Raw genomic sequence first — 17669 nt, forward strand, 5'->3', positions numbered from 1 at the left:
TCACCCTCAAGCTTTTTCAAACTATTTTGTGAAGCCATACGATCATTATTGTGAAACCACAATGTGAAAATATAGTTTGAAACTACATGAGGATGGGTATAATAAAGACAGTTTTAATTTTGGGGTGAACTATAGGTCTGATATTGCTCTCAGGTCTGCATGTACAGTGACCAGAGTATGCTGATCTAACCTTTGCACTGCAGTCACATGACTGACCCCATTAACTTAACAGTTAGTTAAGCTTTTATCTTCCTGCTTTAGATGGAACAATTCCTCCAATGGTTTGGATAGAGGAAGATTTCAATGCCTCAGGAGGTTGTCACCACCCTGAGGGCTTGAATCTGGATCAAATGAATCCGAGAGGAGGATTGGGAGGAAAAAAGCAATGGCAGTCCATGGCAGATTTCATCCCTATACCATCCAACCTCTGAATGTCAAAACAGACAAGATCCACTGGAAGGACATAATCATAACAGAGGATTAGCAGATCTAGGCGCCCTTCCTGACGCTGTAGACAGTTAAGGTCTGAGGTTCACCTGATCCCCCATTGGCTCTCTTTGCCCTATTCCATCTAGTTATACCAGAATGCAACGACACTGCTGTCAACATTTCTCTTGGTGTCAATAACAAAATGGCATTGTGTGTATAATGGACTAGTGCCAACAGAAACACAGAAAGCAGCGCATAATAATTGTTAAGATTTTAAAAGGAGACAATCAAATTCTGGCTGAATGACTGCATCTAAACTGCTCTGTGTATCTAGTTTTAAGCAGCTACAGTATCGTTACTTTTCAGAGTCATAAACACGCAAAGATGGTGAACCGTTTGGGCAGTACTGCTAAAACAAACTATACGCACAATATACAAAAATTACCTGCAGAACAAGAGCTTGGAACATTTATTTTCTTATCTACCCCTAAAATGTTCATCGTAGTATCTTAAAGGTACATATACTACTCTAAGGTAGTAATTTGCACGTGTTAGGGATAGATGAAGTACAAACCTATCCTTTGAAAAGCACTACCCAACTTATTTTTGAAAGTGCATGGAGCGATTCTTTATAATGCTGTGCATTATAGTTGGGCCCATAGACAATGCCATTGTCTATCGCAGTTGGCTGATAGACATGGCCAGAACCAACCTTAACTTCAAATTAAAGTTCTTGTACAATGGTAAAATTTTTTTGGTGTACTTTGAAACAGTTTTCAATCAAAAATTTCTAGTAATTTTCACAAACAATTACAAAGAAATGGCAAGCAAATGCAAATCATAAAAAGGGAGACTGGAAGGGGAAAAGAACACTTGAGAATGCACAATACTGATATTTGCTATACAAAACAACTAGCCTCTGTCTTTTCACTAACTGATGCATTTTGAATACAAAATGGTAAGAATCACCATTTCAGATTGATTTATTATTGTGATGTCACTATTGCAGATAAACCAACACTTACAGCACATCAAACGAAACAATGTGTGACTGGCCACTATTCATGTCAGTCAGACTGACCTTTCCTGAGTAATTGGACGGTTTTGGCCAAAATCAGCAAACTGAACCAGTCTTTATGCCATCGTGAAAGTGTGGCTAGCAAGAATATAGCATGATAGACTCACCTCGTTCGCAGTTGACCCCGGAGTAGCCGTCTTCACAAGAGCAATGGTATTTGTCAGGCCCTGTATTGCTGCACGTTCCTCCATTCAGACATGGCTGGTGAGTTCCACAGTAGTTTAAATCTAAGAGGTAAAAACATTCAAGATTAGTATTGAATGTTGGGAAGTAAAAAAAAAAAGAAAAAAAGACAGAATAAATCAAATGAAAGTGTGCTTACCTTTGTCACAGAGTTGTCCACCCCAGTTAGTGTCACAGAGGCACTGCCAGGGTTCAACGCAGGTTCCGTGTACACAACCCGGGTGAGGGATGCACTTATCACAGTACAGACCCTGCCAGCCATACAGACACCTGAAAAAGACAGATATACACTAAGGTAAAGTTTCCTAAATGGAAAAGACCACTAAAAACTGGAAGTGTCACTAAATGGCAGTATATATACCAGAGGAATTTTCTGCATAGTGGTAGTGTTCGTTTTTACATTTTGTTAGTCCAAAATGCCCACTAAATTAAGTCAATATTTTATCATGTAACATTAATTTTTTTTTCATTCATTTTACCAGTAGTGCAAAGTAGCTAAAACTTTTTCAATCCAGTTTCAACCATTTTGAAAATGTATATATATTTATTCATTTAAATATATATCAACTAATAAAACGTATGCATTTGTTGTGGATTTTTACATATATGTGTATATTTATATATAGTTATTCAGTTATCATGAACAGAATGAATAACAGTCAGTACTTTCATGATTAACAGTGCAAAACAATTTGCAACACAACATTACTTTAATGAGGTTTTTTGATTTTACCCTTTGAAAAATTCGAATAATATCCACCAACACCGCTTTGTTTGCTTTTCCTGTTCATTTTCCTCTCATTTTCTCAAGAGGCGTCAGGGTTAAAGAAGTACATTCAGTCATAATGACAACACCACACTAAAACAATGTGTAGTGATTTTCTGAAGCATAATTTGCCATCATTTTCTCAAAGTACTTAAAGCTTTGAGAAAAGTGTTGTTTTTCAGAGCATTCAATGCTAAAAGGTTACCCTTTCATAAACTCTGTTTTAAAAGTTCGCTCCAGTCCGCAGGGAAAAGGGAACCGCCGACAACTTCTTGTCTGATTATTTAATGCCAAGCCATGCAAACAACAAACAGCAGCTTTAAAACTCTACTGGGTCTTTTAGAGAGACTAACATTAGCTTGTGGCAGGACACTCTGTCTCAATAAAAGCGGAGCGGCTTGGCCCAGAACTGCTCGGACTGTCTGGGTGGGTGGTGGGGAGGACTGTGTTTGTAAACTGCTCGATTGGCCAATGGATTTATGGCGGGTTCTTTTGCATTCTCACTTCTGTTCCCTTGTAGCTATTCTCCACCCAGGGAATGAAGAAAACAGGGTCAGATCTACAGCCGCAGAATATCTCTAAGCCTGTAATTAAAAGCCATCTCCAAAACAGCTCAGCAATAGCTCTCCTCTACACTCCCCCCTTTAGATGGCAGTAATTAAACAGCCCGAGCGATAACCTGCTCCTTAAAGAAGGACACAGATGAGATAGTAAGTCACTTGAGCACTTAGCCACAGAAAAACAGACTGCCCTCTGGGGATAAAGAAAACAATTAGCCCGAAGTGGCAGTTCAGCTGTAAAAATAAACCTCTTTCTGTGATTAAAGACAACTATTCTTAAACGTGCAAGAAGATTCTGACTATGAGAAACACTGTTTCACATCAGCAATGAAGATCTAAGAAGTGACTTTGATATTGAAGCAGAAACATGACGTTAAATCTGCATGGCTGAGAAAGATTTTCACCTTGACTGTAGGCCTCGGCAGTTCCGATTTAGCACAGTAAGAGCTCTTGTTACAACAGTTGCACAATTGCATCGTTGTGTGTTCTGGCAAGCTTTCAGTGAGAGATGAATAAATAATGGGATATAATCATGCCAAATGTAACAAAGGGCTGAGGTTTTAGTATACATTGAATTCGGTAGACTTCTAGCCTTGATCTTGAACGCTTTCAGCGATGGTACAGCAATGGGAATTAGTCAAACAAAACATTGTAATAAAACATCATTAACGTCAGACCAGAAAACATACGAATACCTATAACAAACCAATGGAAAACCAGAAAAAACCCAATGCAAAACCTGCCATGACTTGCCCCAACCAATAGATGATTAGTCTGTTGCGCAAGAAATTCAATTTTCATTAACTCGATGCCCTACCTAACACAAATAAGTTACACATGATGCATTCCTTTATGATGAAGCAAATAACTTCAGAAAGCCTTGTTTATGCATTTTTTCCCATGCACGCTGAAATCGCACACATTACGAAGCAAAACCTAACTCAAGAAACAGTCAAGGAAATCATGCTGCAATGGAAGAATGAAAAATGTTCAACTTCAAATTTTCTTCTTTATTTAAACAACACAATAGAATAAAACCACCATGCTATTTTATTACATATTAAACAAGCTAGTTAGTTTATGGTCTATTTTGATGTGCATCAGTGTTAAAAAAGTATTTATGAAACACTCATAAATCACTGAGCTTTAGCTGTACACAAACACACAGATACGCTTAGCTTTCTCTTCCCCATGGCCAAATCCAAACATCATTTGTAAAACAAGCAGTGCATTTTAAAACCCAATTAAAGGTTGAACTTGGCAGATTATGGTGTGTAGATAAGGCTTCAACATCTCGCCAGACAAAAGCAAAACATAAAATGCCTAAAAATAGCTTTGTGCTTCAGTTGTTTCTAAAACATGGCCTTATTGACACCGTCTCACTGCTAAATGCCAGCAATGTTGCATATTTGTAGGTGGATGTCAGTAATCTGTGCTTGTCTGTTGAACAAAATCAGCGCTTGAGCTATCAGACCCTGATAGGTCGAACAGGACACATGGATTCTAACAAGATTTAACCATAAGCCTCTAGTTGTGGTGAAAGCATTTACTGTTGCATCTTTCACTCTTTAACAAGGCTTGACTTGTTGCACAAAATGTTAAAGAGCAAGGCTGAGGATAAAATAAACCTGATGATACTTTTTTTTATTTTTGCAGGAAATGCAATAAAAATATTGCAAATAACTCACTTGCAGTCACCTGGTTGATTACAAGATCCATGTTCGGTGCTGCAACCTTGTCTGCAGATCGCTGGAAAACAGAAAGAGTGGGAATGGATGAATGAGAGTATGTTCCCCATTCTCGCTAAGCCATGCACACCATGGGCCTCAATGTCCCCTGTTCACCCATGAAAACATTTTGGCAATGTATATGGCAGGAATCTTTAAACCCCCTGACCAGCCTAACTGAATCCTACTCTAATTTGAGTCCTGTCGTCAGGCTCCATTCACCGCTTATCCCAAACTATCACTCTCACCCACCAGCCTCTTAAAATGGCAACTGCTTGAAAGCATTTTATTTCATAATCAGATTCATTAAGAGATGCCAAAATCCAGAAAAATGTATTACATTTCCTGTCCTTAATGATTGATAAAGATACAATATATAAATAAAAAAAAAAAAAAAAAAAAAAAAAAAAAAATATATATATATATATATATATATATATATATATATATATATAAATAATAATATTTCAGTTTAACATAATTTGAAAATGTACATAAGTTTGGGGATTTAAATTTTTATTTATTTTTTAAAGATTTTTATGACTCTTATGACTATTCTAAAATAGCTGTTTTTTAAACTTTCTATTCATTAAAGAATCATAAAAATGCATAGTTTTTTTTTTTTTTTTAAGCATTAAATCGGTAGTGACTCTAGAGGCTAGAGTAGAGAAGGCTACAGTTATGGCTGCTGAAAACTCAGTTTTGCATCACAGGAAAAAAAATACATTTTAAAATATATATTAAAATAGAAAACAATGAATTTACACAAAAATATTATTTTCACAATATTACTGTTTTTACTGTATTTTTGATTAAGTAAATGAAAAAAAAAAAAAAAAAAAAAAAAAAAAAAATTATATGTATATATATATATATATATTAGGGGTGTAACGATACGCGTATTCGTATTGAACCGTTCGGTACGACGCTTTCGGTTCGGTACGCGGTACGCATTATGTATACCGAACGGTTCGTTGGAGTAATTAATTATATTTGAAAAAAAAAAAAAAGAGAGAGATAGAAATATAATGATATGCGTTCAACAAGGTAGCCCAATAACCCAAACAACGTAACAGGCAACGCCCCTGACACTCCCGAAGAAGAAAAAAACACCATCTTATATGTTTATGTTAGGCTACTCAGCAGGCGCTCGCTCACTCAGTACGCGCTGAAGGCTCGTTGCAAAATAGCCAATGCGTTTAACAGACTAGAAATGAGAAGATCCCCCAATAACCAACAGGTCTGGTGTTTGGGTGCACTTTGGATTCCCTTTAAGCTATAATGGTGATGGCAAGAGAGTGGTGGATAAAAAAACAACGGTATGTCGCATCTGCAACATGACAGGGTACACCAGCGGGAATACAAAAAAAAAAAAAAAAAAAAAAAAAACACCAGCGGGAATATCTGGGATATATGCGTCAGTACTATCTGGGAAAAGACGAAAAAAAGGAGAAACATGCACGCAGCAAACTATCCCTGCAGCATTTAGACACTATAGCTTACAGGGAATCCAACCCAAACACCAGACCTGTTGGTTATTTTAGGATCTTATATTTCTGGTCTGTTAAATGCATTAGACATTTTGCAACGAGCCTTCAGCGCGTGCTGAGTGAGCGAGCGCCTTAGGGGCCGTTCACATATCGCTCCTAAAAACGCGTGGAAAACGCTAAGCGCGTCTTTCTCCTCCTTTCCAAAGCGCTCGGGCAGAAGCGCTCATGAGGCTCTGTCTTTGCTAAGCAACAATGACGTGCTCTCTCCATGAGACGCGGAAATTTCAGCGAAGGATAAATGGATTTGCAGCTCTAAAAATCGCTTGCAGTAGCTCTGCTACTAAATTTATTTCAAAATTGCAATCCATATACAACTATGATCAGCTGTTCCTTCATCTTGGCTGAGCTCTCAACCTTGTTACGGGAAAGGATGAAGCTGATTGGTTGGTTCTTGTCACATGACCCGCGGTGCGCTTGCGGCATTCTGAAAAGTTGAGATGTTTTTACATTTTGCTGTATCTAAAACGTATCGAACCGAACCGAACCGAACCGTGACATCAGTGTATCGTATCGAACCGAACCGTGAATTTTGTGAACCGTTACACCCCTAATATATATATATATATATATATATATATATATATATATATATATATATATATATATATATATATATATATAATAAACAAAAAAATGTGGCTGCAACATCTACATTAACAGTTTACTTGCTCACCCGTATTGCAGTCAGGACCCGTCCATCCTTCCAGACAGGTCTTGTTGCCATTCTGGTCGCAGGTGTAATGTCCAAAGAACTCGTCACGTGGCCGGCAGAACTTGTTGCAGCCAAAGCCGTAGTAGTGTTCATCACAAGTGACCCGGATCTGGTAATCAAACTGGGCGATATGGCCGTTGTGGGTCAGTCTCTGCCACTGTCGATTCGGGTTGATCATGCCAGAGTGGGACGCTTTCTCAATGAGCTTTCCACCTGAACAGTCAATGTGTAACACTCAGAAAGGCCTTGACACAATAACACCACACACAATTCAGAATTAAAGGTTAACCAGGAAACTTTAATCTCTCAATATCTAGTTGATCACAGATTGGTGATATCTAACAATATCTAGTTGCTCAAATATGGCCATGTCTATAGCTGAAGGAAAAGCCAGATTCACTATTAATTACATTGTGCAAACAATATGTAATCCTACTGGCAGCCAGCACTCATGACATCAGTGAATAAACACTGTCTTGCACTCTCTCGCTCTCTTTCTCTCTCTCTCTCTCTCTCAATCATCTCAAGTTGCTTTTTATATTTACGAATAGCTTTATACATGACTAATACAATCAGAAGTCCAATTTACAACGTTAGATTCCATGTTTTGAGTCATTTATCTTTAACAGAATTTTTGAATAATTAGCTATTTGTTTGTGCTCAAGTTCCAATATGTGAACAGGGCAGTCTGAAATGTCTCTTATCTTAAAAGTTCTCTGCAAACTGATGCAACAAGGGTAGATTTATTTACAATAATTTCTAGATGAGGTAGAATGAGTGAAAAGAGATGATTTTATGTAGGCCAGGTGGGCCTGTAGTTCATAGGACTCTGGAATGCAGAGGGTTGTTGTGGCATTTCACTTGCACCCTGAACCCTAGTGTCACGTCTTTACTACCTGCAGCCTGATCCACTTCACTGTGGGGCGAGGAAGTCACATTAAACTGACAGAAAATCCTCTGCGCTCTCAGGACAAAGAATAAGATGAGTTGCCAGTAGAATTTGTTTTTTCGTTTTGCTTGCAACTCTCCTTAAAACAAGCACATTGGCTGTTTTTTTTATTACAAGAACATATTAATAAATGCCTTATTCTGCATGACCATATTCTAGATCCCTTAACCCTACTCCATGCCTAAACATAACTACTTCAACAACTTACTCACTTACTATCAATAAGCACAAATTAGGAGGAAATTGAGGGAAACTCTTTGTTAATAGTGAATGTGTGTTCCCTAATCCAAAGTGTTACCAGATAACCACCTAACCCTTTCCACAAAAATAAAAAGCATCACAACTGTTTCAACATAGATAATAATAGTAAATGTTTCTTAAGTGTCAAATCAGCATATTAGAGTGATTTACAAAGGATCATAAAAAGATTCAGTCTAGGTGAGCAGAATTTAAACAATATTTAAACTTACCTTACCCAAACTTTTGAATGGTAGTGTATGGATGAAAGTGTTTGCCAAATGCATTTAAATGCATACATAATCTCTATGATCAGTTTATATTATTTCTTGGAATCAAATCTATGTTTTTAGTTTTGCTAGCAGCATGTTCTACTGTTTGAGCTGGTATAGCTTTAAATCGTTAACAATGTTATTTTACAATATTAATAAACTAAAAGTTACAAAATCTTCTAAAAATACTGCAAAATCACAAATGAAGGCGGGTCTGAACTGGCTACAGATTTGGGGATATCCTGATTCTAATGTTCCATTTTAAAGATTCAAATCCAATCAAAAGAAACAAACAGCTCTAAAATGTAGCAGGGCGCATATTAAGAATTATCTGAAGGAACAATCAATGAAAAATAACAGGTTCTAGGATCAGAGAAACCATTGGCATGTGCAGTCTATAACCTGATACATACTGTAGAGTACAAAACAAGAGTACAACTTCAGCATAAGCTTTTCTGTAACAAAAACTCTGAACTCAAAATATCTGGATCATGGCTGAAAGTCGCTATATCAAAGTTAATGGTAACACAACCCAGACGAGCTATTCAAATGAACTCCACCAGACTCAGTTTAGTGTCTAAATGAGATTGTTTCTGAAGTGTTAAGCCCTGTTGAGGTGTAAGAAGAGAAAGGTTATAGCAAACAAAACCTTGTGCTTGAGCTATGCACCGTGACAGAGAGGCTGTGAGACCTTGACTGCCAACACCTGCCATTAGTCATCAGGTATTCGGAAACATTTTCATAAGCATGAGGCCCCCTCAACAATGTTTCTCACAGACAAACACGCACACAGTCTTCCTCTTCTTTTCCCCGTCCTGTCACACACACCTGTCAGCGCATTAAAGACTAGCAAGCAATAAGTGGAAATGGTCCAGGACCAAACTTAAACATTTTGCTTTCCCCAAAGTTTAAACATAAACAAAACAAAAAAATGCAGCAGAAAACAAAACTAAACAAACTTTAATTTCTTACATTTCCCAAAGTTCAAACAAAAGAAAGTAGAAACAAATCAAACAAAGAAAGAACACCAAAGAGAGAAACAAACTAAACAGACAATCTATCAACCAAAAAGCAAATCAAAAATAAAAAGCAAAACAAACAGCAAAAGATCCTGCTACTCACTTTCACTGGCGGTCTCATTATTGAAGTCCAAGGCCTCCACTATCAACGTGTAGGACCTCTGGAAGAGAAAAACACACATGCAGTCAGTACTGAAACCAAAACACAGAAACATCAAAGATCATTTTAGTTCAACAGAGCTTTAGACAGGGACCTTGACACACAAACCAATTCACACCAATGACAAAATGTGAACATGGGGACACGCTTAGAAATGTGAAAGATCAGAAGAATAAGACAACCTTCGCCTTATCTGGTTGTGCTTTCCTAAACTTTGGGCAGATACAGTATCACCAACTTTATTTACACGATGACTGGCAGAATAGATCAACAAGCATCCATGATTTGGTAATATTACTAAGGGAGACTGTTGTTTAACTCTAAGATTTTGTCTAATATTAATACAATTAATAATAATGAATTAAAATGTATAATAATATTATCAATAATAATAAACTTAATTTGTATAGCACCTTTCATACATGCAGCTCACAGTGCTTTACAATAAGACAATAATACCCCCTGAGATAATAATGAAATTTCCAGAAATGACAAACCTCAAACTTCTTTTTCGTGTGTGTGTTTATTATGTGAGGGTCTAGTACAGCTGAATCACTGGGTTGTGTTAGTCTCACTGACAGTTATGTGGCATCAGTTCAGTGGTTATTGTAAGGACATTCGGTCCAACATTTTGTACATTCATAGGAGTCCTACTATCATAGTACTAACTGAAATTTGCTAAACTGCCATTAAATTTGGAGTTTGACAAATTGGATGGTTGAGAAACACAATGATGGAATTGGGTGGCTGCATCATGGTTCTTTAATATATACAATGATAATGAATGATTCATATCCATGTACCACATTATTTACATGGTACTCCAAGAATACCACAGTTCGGCTGGCAAGAAACCTACTAGTAGATGTCATAACTACACCATTAGTTTTTTTTTTCTGTGTTCTAAGATATTTTATGGTAACCACTTTTAAAAGTGGAAAATAAACTCATCATAGTTGCTAGTGAAAAGTTGGGGATTGTAAATGTTGCTGTGGTGCCATAAGCCAATCAGCAGCTCCTCCTTTTGTCATTTTTCTCCCTAATCACAGATTTGCTGGTTGACTGTCATCATGTGATTAGTCAAATGACATTTATGGCTCAGGTTACTGGCAAATGAATGCAGATTTGAGTGCTCTTAAGCAATAGTGGTGGTTTTCAAATTGTGGACTTCATTTCTGTACCAGTTGTGCAATGGGAATGCTAACAGTCCAATGCTGTCCAAGTATTACAGACCTCATTGGTTCTACCAAGGTACATGTGTATATATATATTATTTTTTTGTTTTTTTACACAGAATGCCTGACAATACATACATACATACATACATACTAATAAATTCCCACTAATGTCCATTTTTCATAGTTACCTCATATACCGTATTTTCCGGACTATACGTCGCACTTTTTTTCATAGTTTGGCTGGTCCTGCGACTTATAGTCAGGTGCGACTTATCAAAATTAATTTGACATGAACCGAGAGAAATTAACTAAGAGAAATGAACCAATAGAAAACATTACCGTCTCCAGTCGCCAGAGGGCGCTCTATGTTGCTCAGTGCTCCTGTAGTCTACACTGAAGACATATAGCGCCCTCTCGTGGCTGTAGACTGTAATGTTTTCTCTTGGTTCTTGGTTCTAAATAAATGCGACTTATAGTCCAGTGCGACTTATATATCTTTTTTTCCTCATCATGACGTATTTTTCGGACTGATGCGACTTATACTCAGGTGCGACTTATAGTCAGAAAAATACGGTATATTACAGAAACAGTTACGATAAGAAGGAAATGTAGAATGAAAGTGAACTTGTTTCTTTGAAAAACCCACAAAAATCCCCTTTCACTTCTCGTTTTCAGGTCTTTTGTGTGCTGCATTTTGTTTCTTCTTTTTCCCCACGGAGTGGAATGTGGCGTGAGGATCTGAGGGAGTTGCGGGGGGTGGGCTGCTTTTAGCATGACTCCACTGCAGGCCGAGATCTCTGGAGGGCTTGGCTACATTTCAGCACTTCTGAAATGCTTTGTCTGACTTAAGGTCATCATGGCTCTCACCGGTATCAGGTAACAAGAGTCACGGAGAGAAAGAGAGAGATAACTTCGCCTGCGAGAATAAAATGAGCATCCATATCAAGGATTTAGCGTTACAGTTGATCGAAAAAAGCAGAAGCATATGAGAGAAAACGAGCCTGTGTGCGAACGCGGTTGTGCCAGAATTGAAGCGTCTCTTTTCAGCACCTACTTGTCAAATTCACACACTCATACTCTTGACGAGGGACCATGGAATTTCCAACATCACCAAGGTTCTCACTATCCCTTTGCAACAACGATGGACCTTGATTCCCCTATGACAGACCATTCAAACAAACCAATGCACAGTACCTCTCACTGTACAAAGAGCTAAAATTAGACTGCACCATTTTGATCTCGATGACCTGAAGACTATCAATATCCAATTTGACATATTTAGTCAAGACATTTGTGATAAGATTTTAAACTAATTTCCCCCAAAAAACAGCATGTATGGCCAAGATGCAACAGCCATACATTACTTCATGTAGCGGTAATGCTAAAGTGTGTTAAACAAAACATACAACTACTTTGAAAAGGTTTTACTGTTCAAAATGTCCAAGCACTTGTGCTAAAAAAAAAAAAAAAAAAATTACACTTCTCAAACTCACTAACCAGCTACTCAGCAATCTCACAGTCTTTGTGCTAACGGTTATCAAATATCAGTTTATTTGATGCAAGCTTTGTTATTATACACCTTGTCCTTTCTCTCCTTGTCTACACTTGAACGCAATGTGAACACAATCATGCTGTTGATTCACGGCCCCCATTGAATTAACAGATCTTGCCAGTTTATGTATATCAAGCGGACAGCTCATTGATTTCAGCTGCCCTGCACTTCCACACATGTGCTTGAAAGTGCTCACTGCCGCATAACGGACATGTCCGGACATGAGCTTGAACAACCTCTCATCAGATCGGGGGCTACACGACGGCGACTAAATAAGGTGATGAACTTACCTAACCTTAACCTAAGCAATTGTTTTTCCTGACATCATGTACTGTAGTTTCACATTCACATTAATGCATTTGGCAGATGATTTTATCCAAAGTGACTTGCTTTGCTAGTGACATGCTCTACTCTTTGAGCAACAGGAACATTTTTTGCCCTATAAGGGATTAGACCAACTAAATGAATGATAGTTTTTTGGTGAGAGGCAGAGGAAGGTTTAAAGTAAAGGTTGTCACTGACCTCAGTGTCATCACTGAATGCTCACTATCCTCATCAGCAGACTTTATATAGCATTTTCTTTATCGCTCTAGGCCTGCACAGACATCTAAAAGAAGGTCTACATTTGCATCCAAACCCCCTAAGCTCTGATATGGGACGTATTCACCGTCTACAAATGGCCGAGGCTTCTTGTTTTTTGCTTTTATCACACTGACTCGCTGTGGGAATCTGTCAAGTTAGATCTCGGCTGGTAATAGTCTGATTGCTAATACGGAGACGCTGACAAGTAGAGTGACAAACGTTCTCAACAATGGCTCTGGATGTACTCCGCCAGATACCAATCAATCAAAGTCAACAGAATTTACATTAGCAGCTTGGAAAACTTAGACCATGGACAAGAAGGCCTTTTTTGCCTTTCAGGATGTGCAATCACAGAAGGAAGGCCTTATTTGTGGGAGATTCCTATCAGGAGTGGTGGCCGGAGATAAGGGGGGCTAGCAGGGAAAGCTTCTGATAATCTTTCACTGCTCTCTCTGGCGTGGAAAATGAGACGGGCTTCCTTGATAACAGGTCTGCCAGTCACCTGTGCGCGCACAAGCGCTACTGGCAGCCATCTAATCTCCTGTCACTCAAGAAGGCGATCGCGGGCAGGGACTGAGGAGAGAATCGGATCAAACAGCACATCAGCTGTCAGATATCCAGTCAAGGGGTGTGTATTCAAGATTAGAGATCTCAATACAACAAAATATTTCCTGATATTAGCCTGAATTAAGTAAGTTGTGTGTCAATTATAGCTAAACAAAATGTCACTACAAGCACAGTACTACACTACATTACACTGGCCTAACAATACCTCATTCAAGTCCTTAACAAGGGTGAGAAAAAGACAAACGATGCATTTCCTCGTTCAACGACTTGAGTATTTGCGCTTAAGCGCCACATCAGAGGAGACTGTATAAAGCGCTTTACCTCAGGCTTGTGGGTGGTTCACCTGCATTTTTATTCCCACACCGACCCTAAGCCTTCTGTCTTTTCCAATAGCACAAGAGAAATAGACAGAATGTGCTCAGACAAGCAAAAGAAAGACTTTAAAATATGGTTTGGATTACTTCTGTGTTTACTTTGAAAGGGACATGAATTAAATCCACACATAAATGCTAGTTTGGCTTTTAGGAAAGGGAACGGGGTTCACAGACCATTAAGCTGAATGGAAGATGGGACAGGAAAAAAGGAATTATCCAATTTGTTGGTGAACCAGCTTTTTGGCTCATGCTGAGCAGCCAGGCCCCAGGTGCATTCAGGACCACGGGGCCAGATAACAGTGCTGTACTTTGCTGAAACGGACAGTATGAGAAGTAAGGTCAGGGTTGGGGCGGGTTTGTCTAGGAGCCGATCTCATCATTGCTGAGTCGAACGCAGCTTCCTGTAGCTTGCCCTGGGCCGGCATTATTCCTGGACTGGCTCCATTATGCACAGTAATCCTCACTGTAGCCAGTTTGGCCCGGCTATTGTCACCCCGTTTCATGTTCGCTGGAGCTGGCTCTGTCTGGGTGGGCCATGCCTAAAACCCCTCTATGTCACTCACTCTCTTTTTCTCTCTACACCCTCTCTAAATCTAAAAGCATGGGGCAATCAAATGCAGCAAAGGGTACAAAATAAATGGGTGGTATTCCTGTAAATGAAACATTTAAAGTTTGGTGACAAGATCTGCTGTTGTGTCTGGGAACTCGCAGAGAGTAATTACAGAGGGTTGCAAAGTTAAAAGGTGCCATACCTAGTCTCCAGTCAGCCGTGACTGACACAAAGCCTAAACTTCAACCCGCCCCAGCTCCCAACCGAAAAAATAATTAGTGACTGACTGAAGTGTGCCGTTTCATAATTTTGCAGTATGCTTTGGAATTAGACATCACAAAAAATAGCTGGAGTGTTATAGGATCAACACATGCCCGCTGGCCATCTAGTTCACATTCTGGACAGGTGGGCAGCTCACTGGGGCGAACAGTTCAAACAGGGACAGTTTGTCCTTTGATTTATTTTTTAATCATTTTACCCAGCTGAGAAAGTATCCACAATTACATCATCAAGCAAGCAGGTGCCCAAGTGCTCACGCCAACAGAATGTGCGAAAGGACAGCTCAACATCCTCAGTCAAGAGCTCCTCAGAAATTAACACGAACACAGGGTTCCCACACTTTCTCAACAAAGACCAACTCTTCCATGCCTTTTAAGATCTGATTAATGTACATCTTTTGCAGGCCTCAAAATCACATTCCCTGACATTTTCATATTTTCCAGGACCGTGGGAATCCTGGTAAGCTATTTCCGAATGAAGAATCACAGACAACTGTATCAAGTAGATCAATACCACTAAAATAGCTCCAACAAAGGTATTGCTACCAAAATAAATGGTTTAAGGTTAAACTACACCAAGTTTTTCAACACTTACGACCCCCAACCAGACTCTCTTGACCCCCCAAGTATAAAAAGAGCTAGATTTTCTCAGAGCAACTCTTTAATTAAGATTATAAACTAACATCACTTCATAATATATCATTAGAACATAACCAGAAATGTCCTAAAAAATAATGTTTTATCTAGCCTACATTCTCCACTGACCCCCCTGGAGTACCTTTAGAGACCCTTAGGGGTCCACAGGCCCAGAATTGATTTAGCTAAACAGCTAAAATCTGACTCTCATGTTGGCAGACAACACAATACATACTTCAGCAGGGATTCCATTGCACTGCGGCATATCATAACACACCAGTTTACTGCAAATCACCTGCAGTTTAGACTGACTTGATAACGCAGGCTATAAAAGCCCCTTAAAGAGATGACTACCATTTCAAGAGATCATGGTCAACTCATAAATTCTTTAGAGCTGCAAGACAAACATTGGTAAATCTCTCTGTGGAGCTTCGGCTCACTTGCTTGACACCAAACAAATCTTTTTTTTATTTGCATTCTAATGAAGTGACACAAATGAAGAGGTTGAGTAGGTGCAAGATAACTGTTTATTCCATGTATTTATTTACCAAGTTAGCTGACTGCTAAAAAGGAGACACAGAAAACATTTTCATAATTTACTGCCAACATGGCACAAAAAGACATATATAAATATTTTCCCAAAGAAACATATTTGCTCACATCCATTTTGCATTTAAATTTGATCACTTTCTACATCAGTAAACACATTCAAAGCGGTTGACTAGTGTAATGAACTTTGGCACCACTTTGAAAATGTAATGCAGGGATTAATTCTCGATTTTATTCGGTGGTTGTTGTTGTTGTTGTTTACGGTGTCATGCAGGTATATACTCATTGCTAAGATGTATCACCAACGTTGCGTCATCATAACTCGCTCTGACCTCATTAAATATGCTCTAAAACAAGAAATTGCAATGAGAAAGAAGGGGCATCTACTCACCGGCCACGCAAAACTGAAGGGTAAAACAATCCTTGACCTTTCACTCCGCGTTCCCTTAGCCGAAAATGTATTCCCACCGAGAACGGCCGTAGATCCAGTTCCGAAACTGCAAGCCCCAGCCGCGGAAACTCGCGATTGATATTCCTTAAGACAAACTTTAAAATATGTATCACATTCGTCCCGCGTGCATTTGCGATCCGCCGGGTTCCTCTCGCCGTCGCAGCACGAGCCGTTCTGCAGCTCGCCGTTCGCATTCTGCATCGATACGATTTCCAGCTCGAAGTGCCCCGATGCCTCAGACACCTGTTGAGCAAAACACACTTCAAATCCGTGTATTTAAAGTGCAGTTAAGGCAAAGTCTGCCAATCTCTAAGTGTCAAATTAAAACATACAGAACGTTTGCTCTTGCTTAAGAGATAACTAAGACATTTGTCAAAATATGTGTATAGGTTTATGCTAATTTATAGCCAAATATATATCTTTTTGTGTTGTATGTTTGAAAATAAATAACACAAAGACAGAAAAAGCATTTCAGTTATTAAAAACAGACTTACCTTCGTCGGCAAGCATAACAAAAAGGCATGAAGGTAAAAAGCAGAAAATACTGAGCTCCGTCGCACACTCATGCCTTCTTGTTGGTGTTGCTTTGAGACTCAGAAGTTGTAGCCGCCTCACGGCTCTAATGTAGTCTACTCCCCGATTTAACATGCACGGGTGGAGAACAACTTTATTTCTTTCAGAAGACTACTTTTCAGTGTGTCGAGAACGGCCTCCTATTATCCCGGCGTATCTGAAATCCTTCTCTTTCTTATTCTGCTTCTCTCTCTCAGCGGCGGGTATACATTACACAGAAGCCGTGAGAGCGTTTGTCCGCGACTGACTGGATGCGCATTCAAGACACCAAATTCAGTTAATGGGGGTGGCAAACGCATGCCTAATTATAATATTCAAAAGTTAAAGGGTGTGGCGTGTAGGGAAGCCCCGCCCTTACCCCGTCCCACAAGATGACAGGTTTATCTGTGAGATTTAGTCCTTATAACCGCATGTTCTTCCACTGCAAAAAAATGTTATAGGGGAAGATATAGTTTTGAAGTAAAATGAATGTAAAATACTATATTAATTAGTTTGCTGTGTGCTAAATATATATAAAAAAAAAAAAATCAGTTATACTGTAAAATATTAAAAGGAAACATTTTAAAAGAAAAATATTAAACATTAAATAGTTAAAAATAATATCTATCTGCCTGTTTGCCTGTCTCTCACTGGGGATATATATATATATATACAGTACAGACCAAAAGTTTGGACACACCTTCTCATTCAAAGAGTTTTCTTTATTTTCATGACTAAGAAGATTGTAGAGTCACACT

At 38.7% G+C, this 17669-nt stretch overlaps 1 protein-coding gene across 1 annotated transcript in view; it reads right to left on the bottom strand.

Annotated features, from left to right (window-relative positions):
* Positions 1-17190, bottom strand: part of LOC113112512 (protein jagged-1b-like) — a 29872-nt gene extending 12682 nt beyond the window's left edge. Inside the window, exons 1-7 of the mRNA XM_026278158.1 lie at positions 16854-17190; positions 16300-16602; positions 9586-9643; positions 6967-7218; positions 4705-4765; positions 1830-1960; positions 1615-1734 (exon numbers count right to left, since the gene is read on the bottom strand). Of these exons, the coding sequence (XP_026133943.1) occupies positions 1615-1734; positions 1830-1960; positions 4705-4765; positions 6967-7218; positions 9586-9643; positions 16300-16602; positions 16854-16925 (997 nt within the window). The 5' untranslated portion in view covers positions 16926-17190. The remainder of the gene's footprint in view (positions 1-1614; positions 1735-1829; positions 1961-4704; positions 4766-6966; positions 7219-9585; positions 9644-16299; positions 16603-16853) is intronic.
* Between the last annotated feature and the right edge of the window lie 479 nt (positions 17191-17669).

Source organism: Carassius auratus, chromosome 13, assembly GCF_003368295.1.
Source record: "Carassius auratus strain Wakin chromosome 13, ASM336829v1, whole genome shotgun sequence".
In the NCBI taxonomy this organism is placed as follows: Eukaryota; Metazoa; Chordata; class Actinopteri; order Cypriniformes; family Cyprinidae; genus Carassius; species Carassius auratus.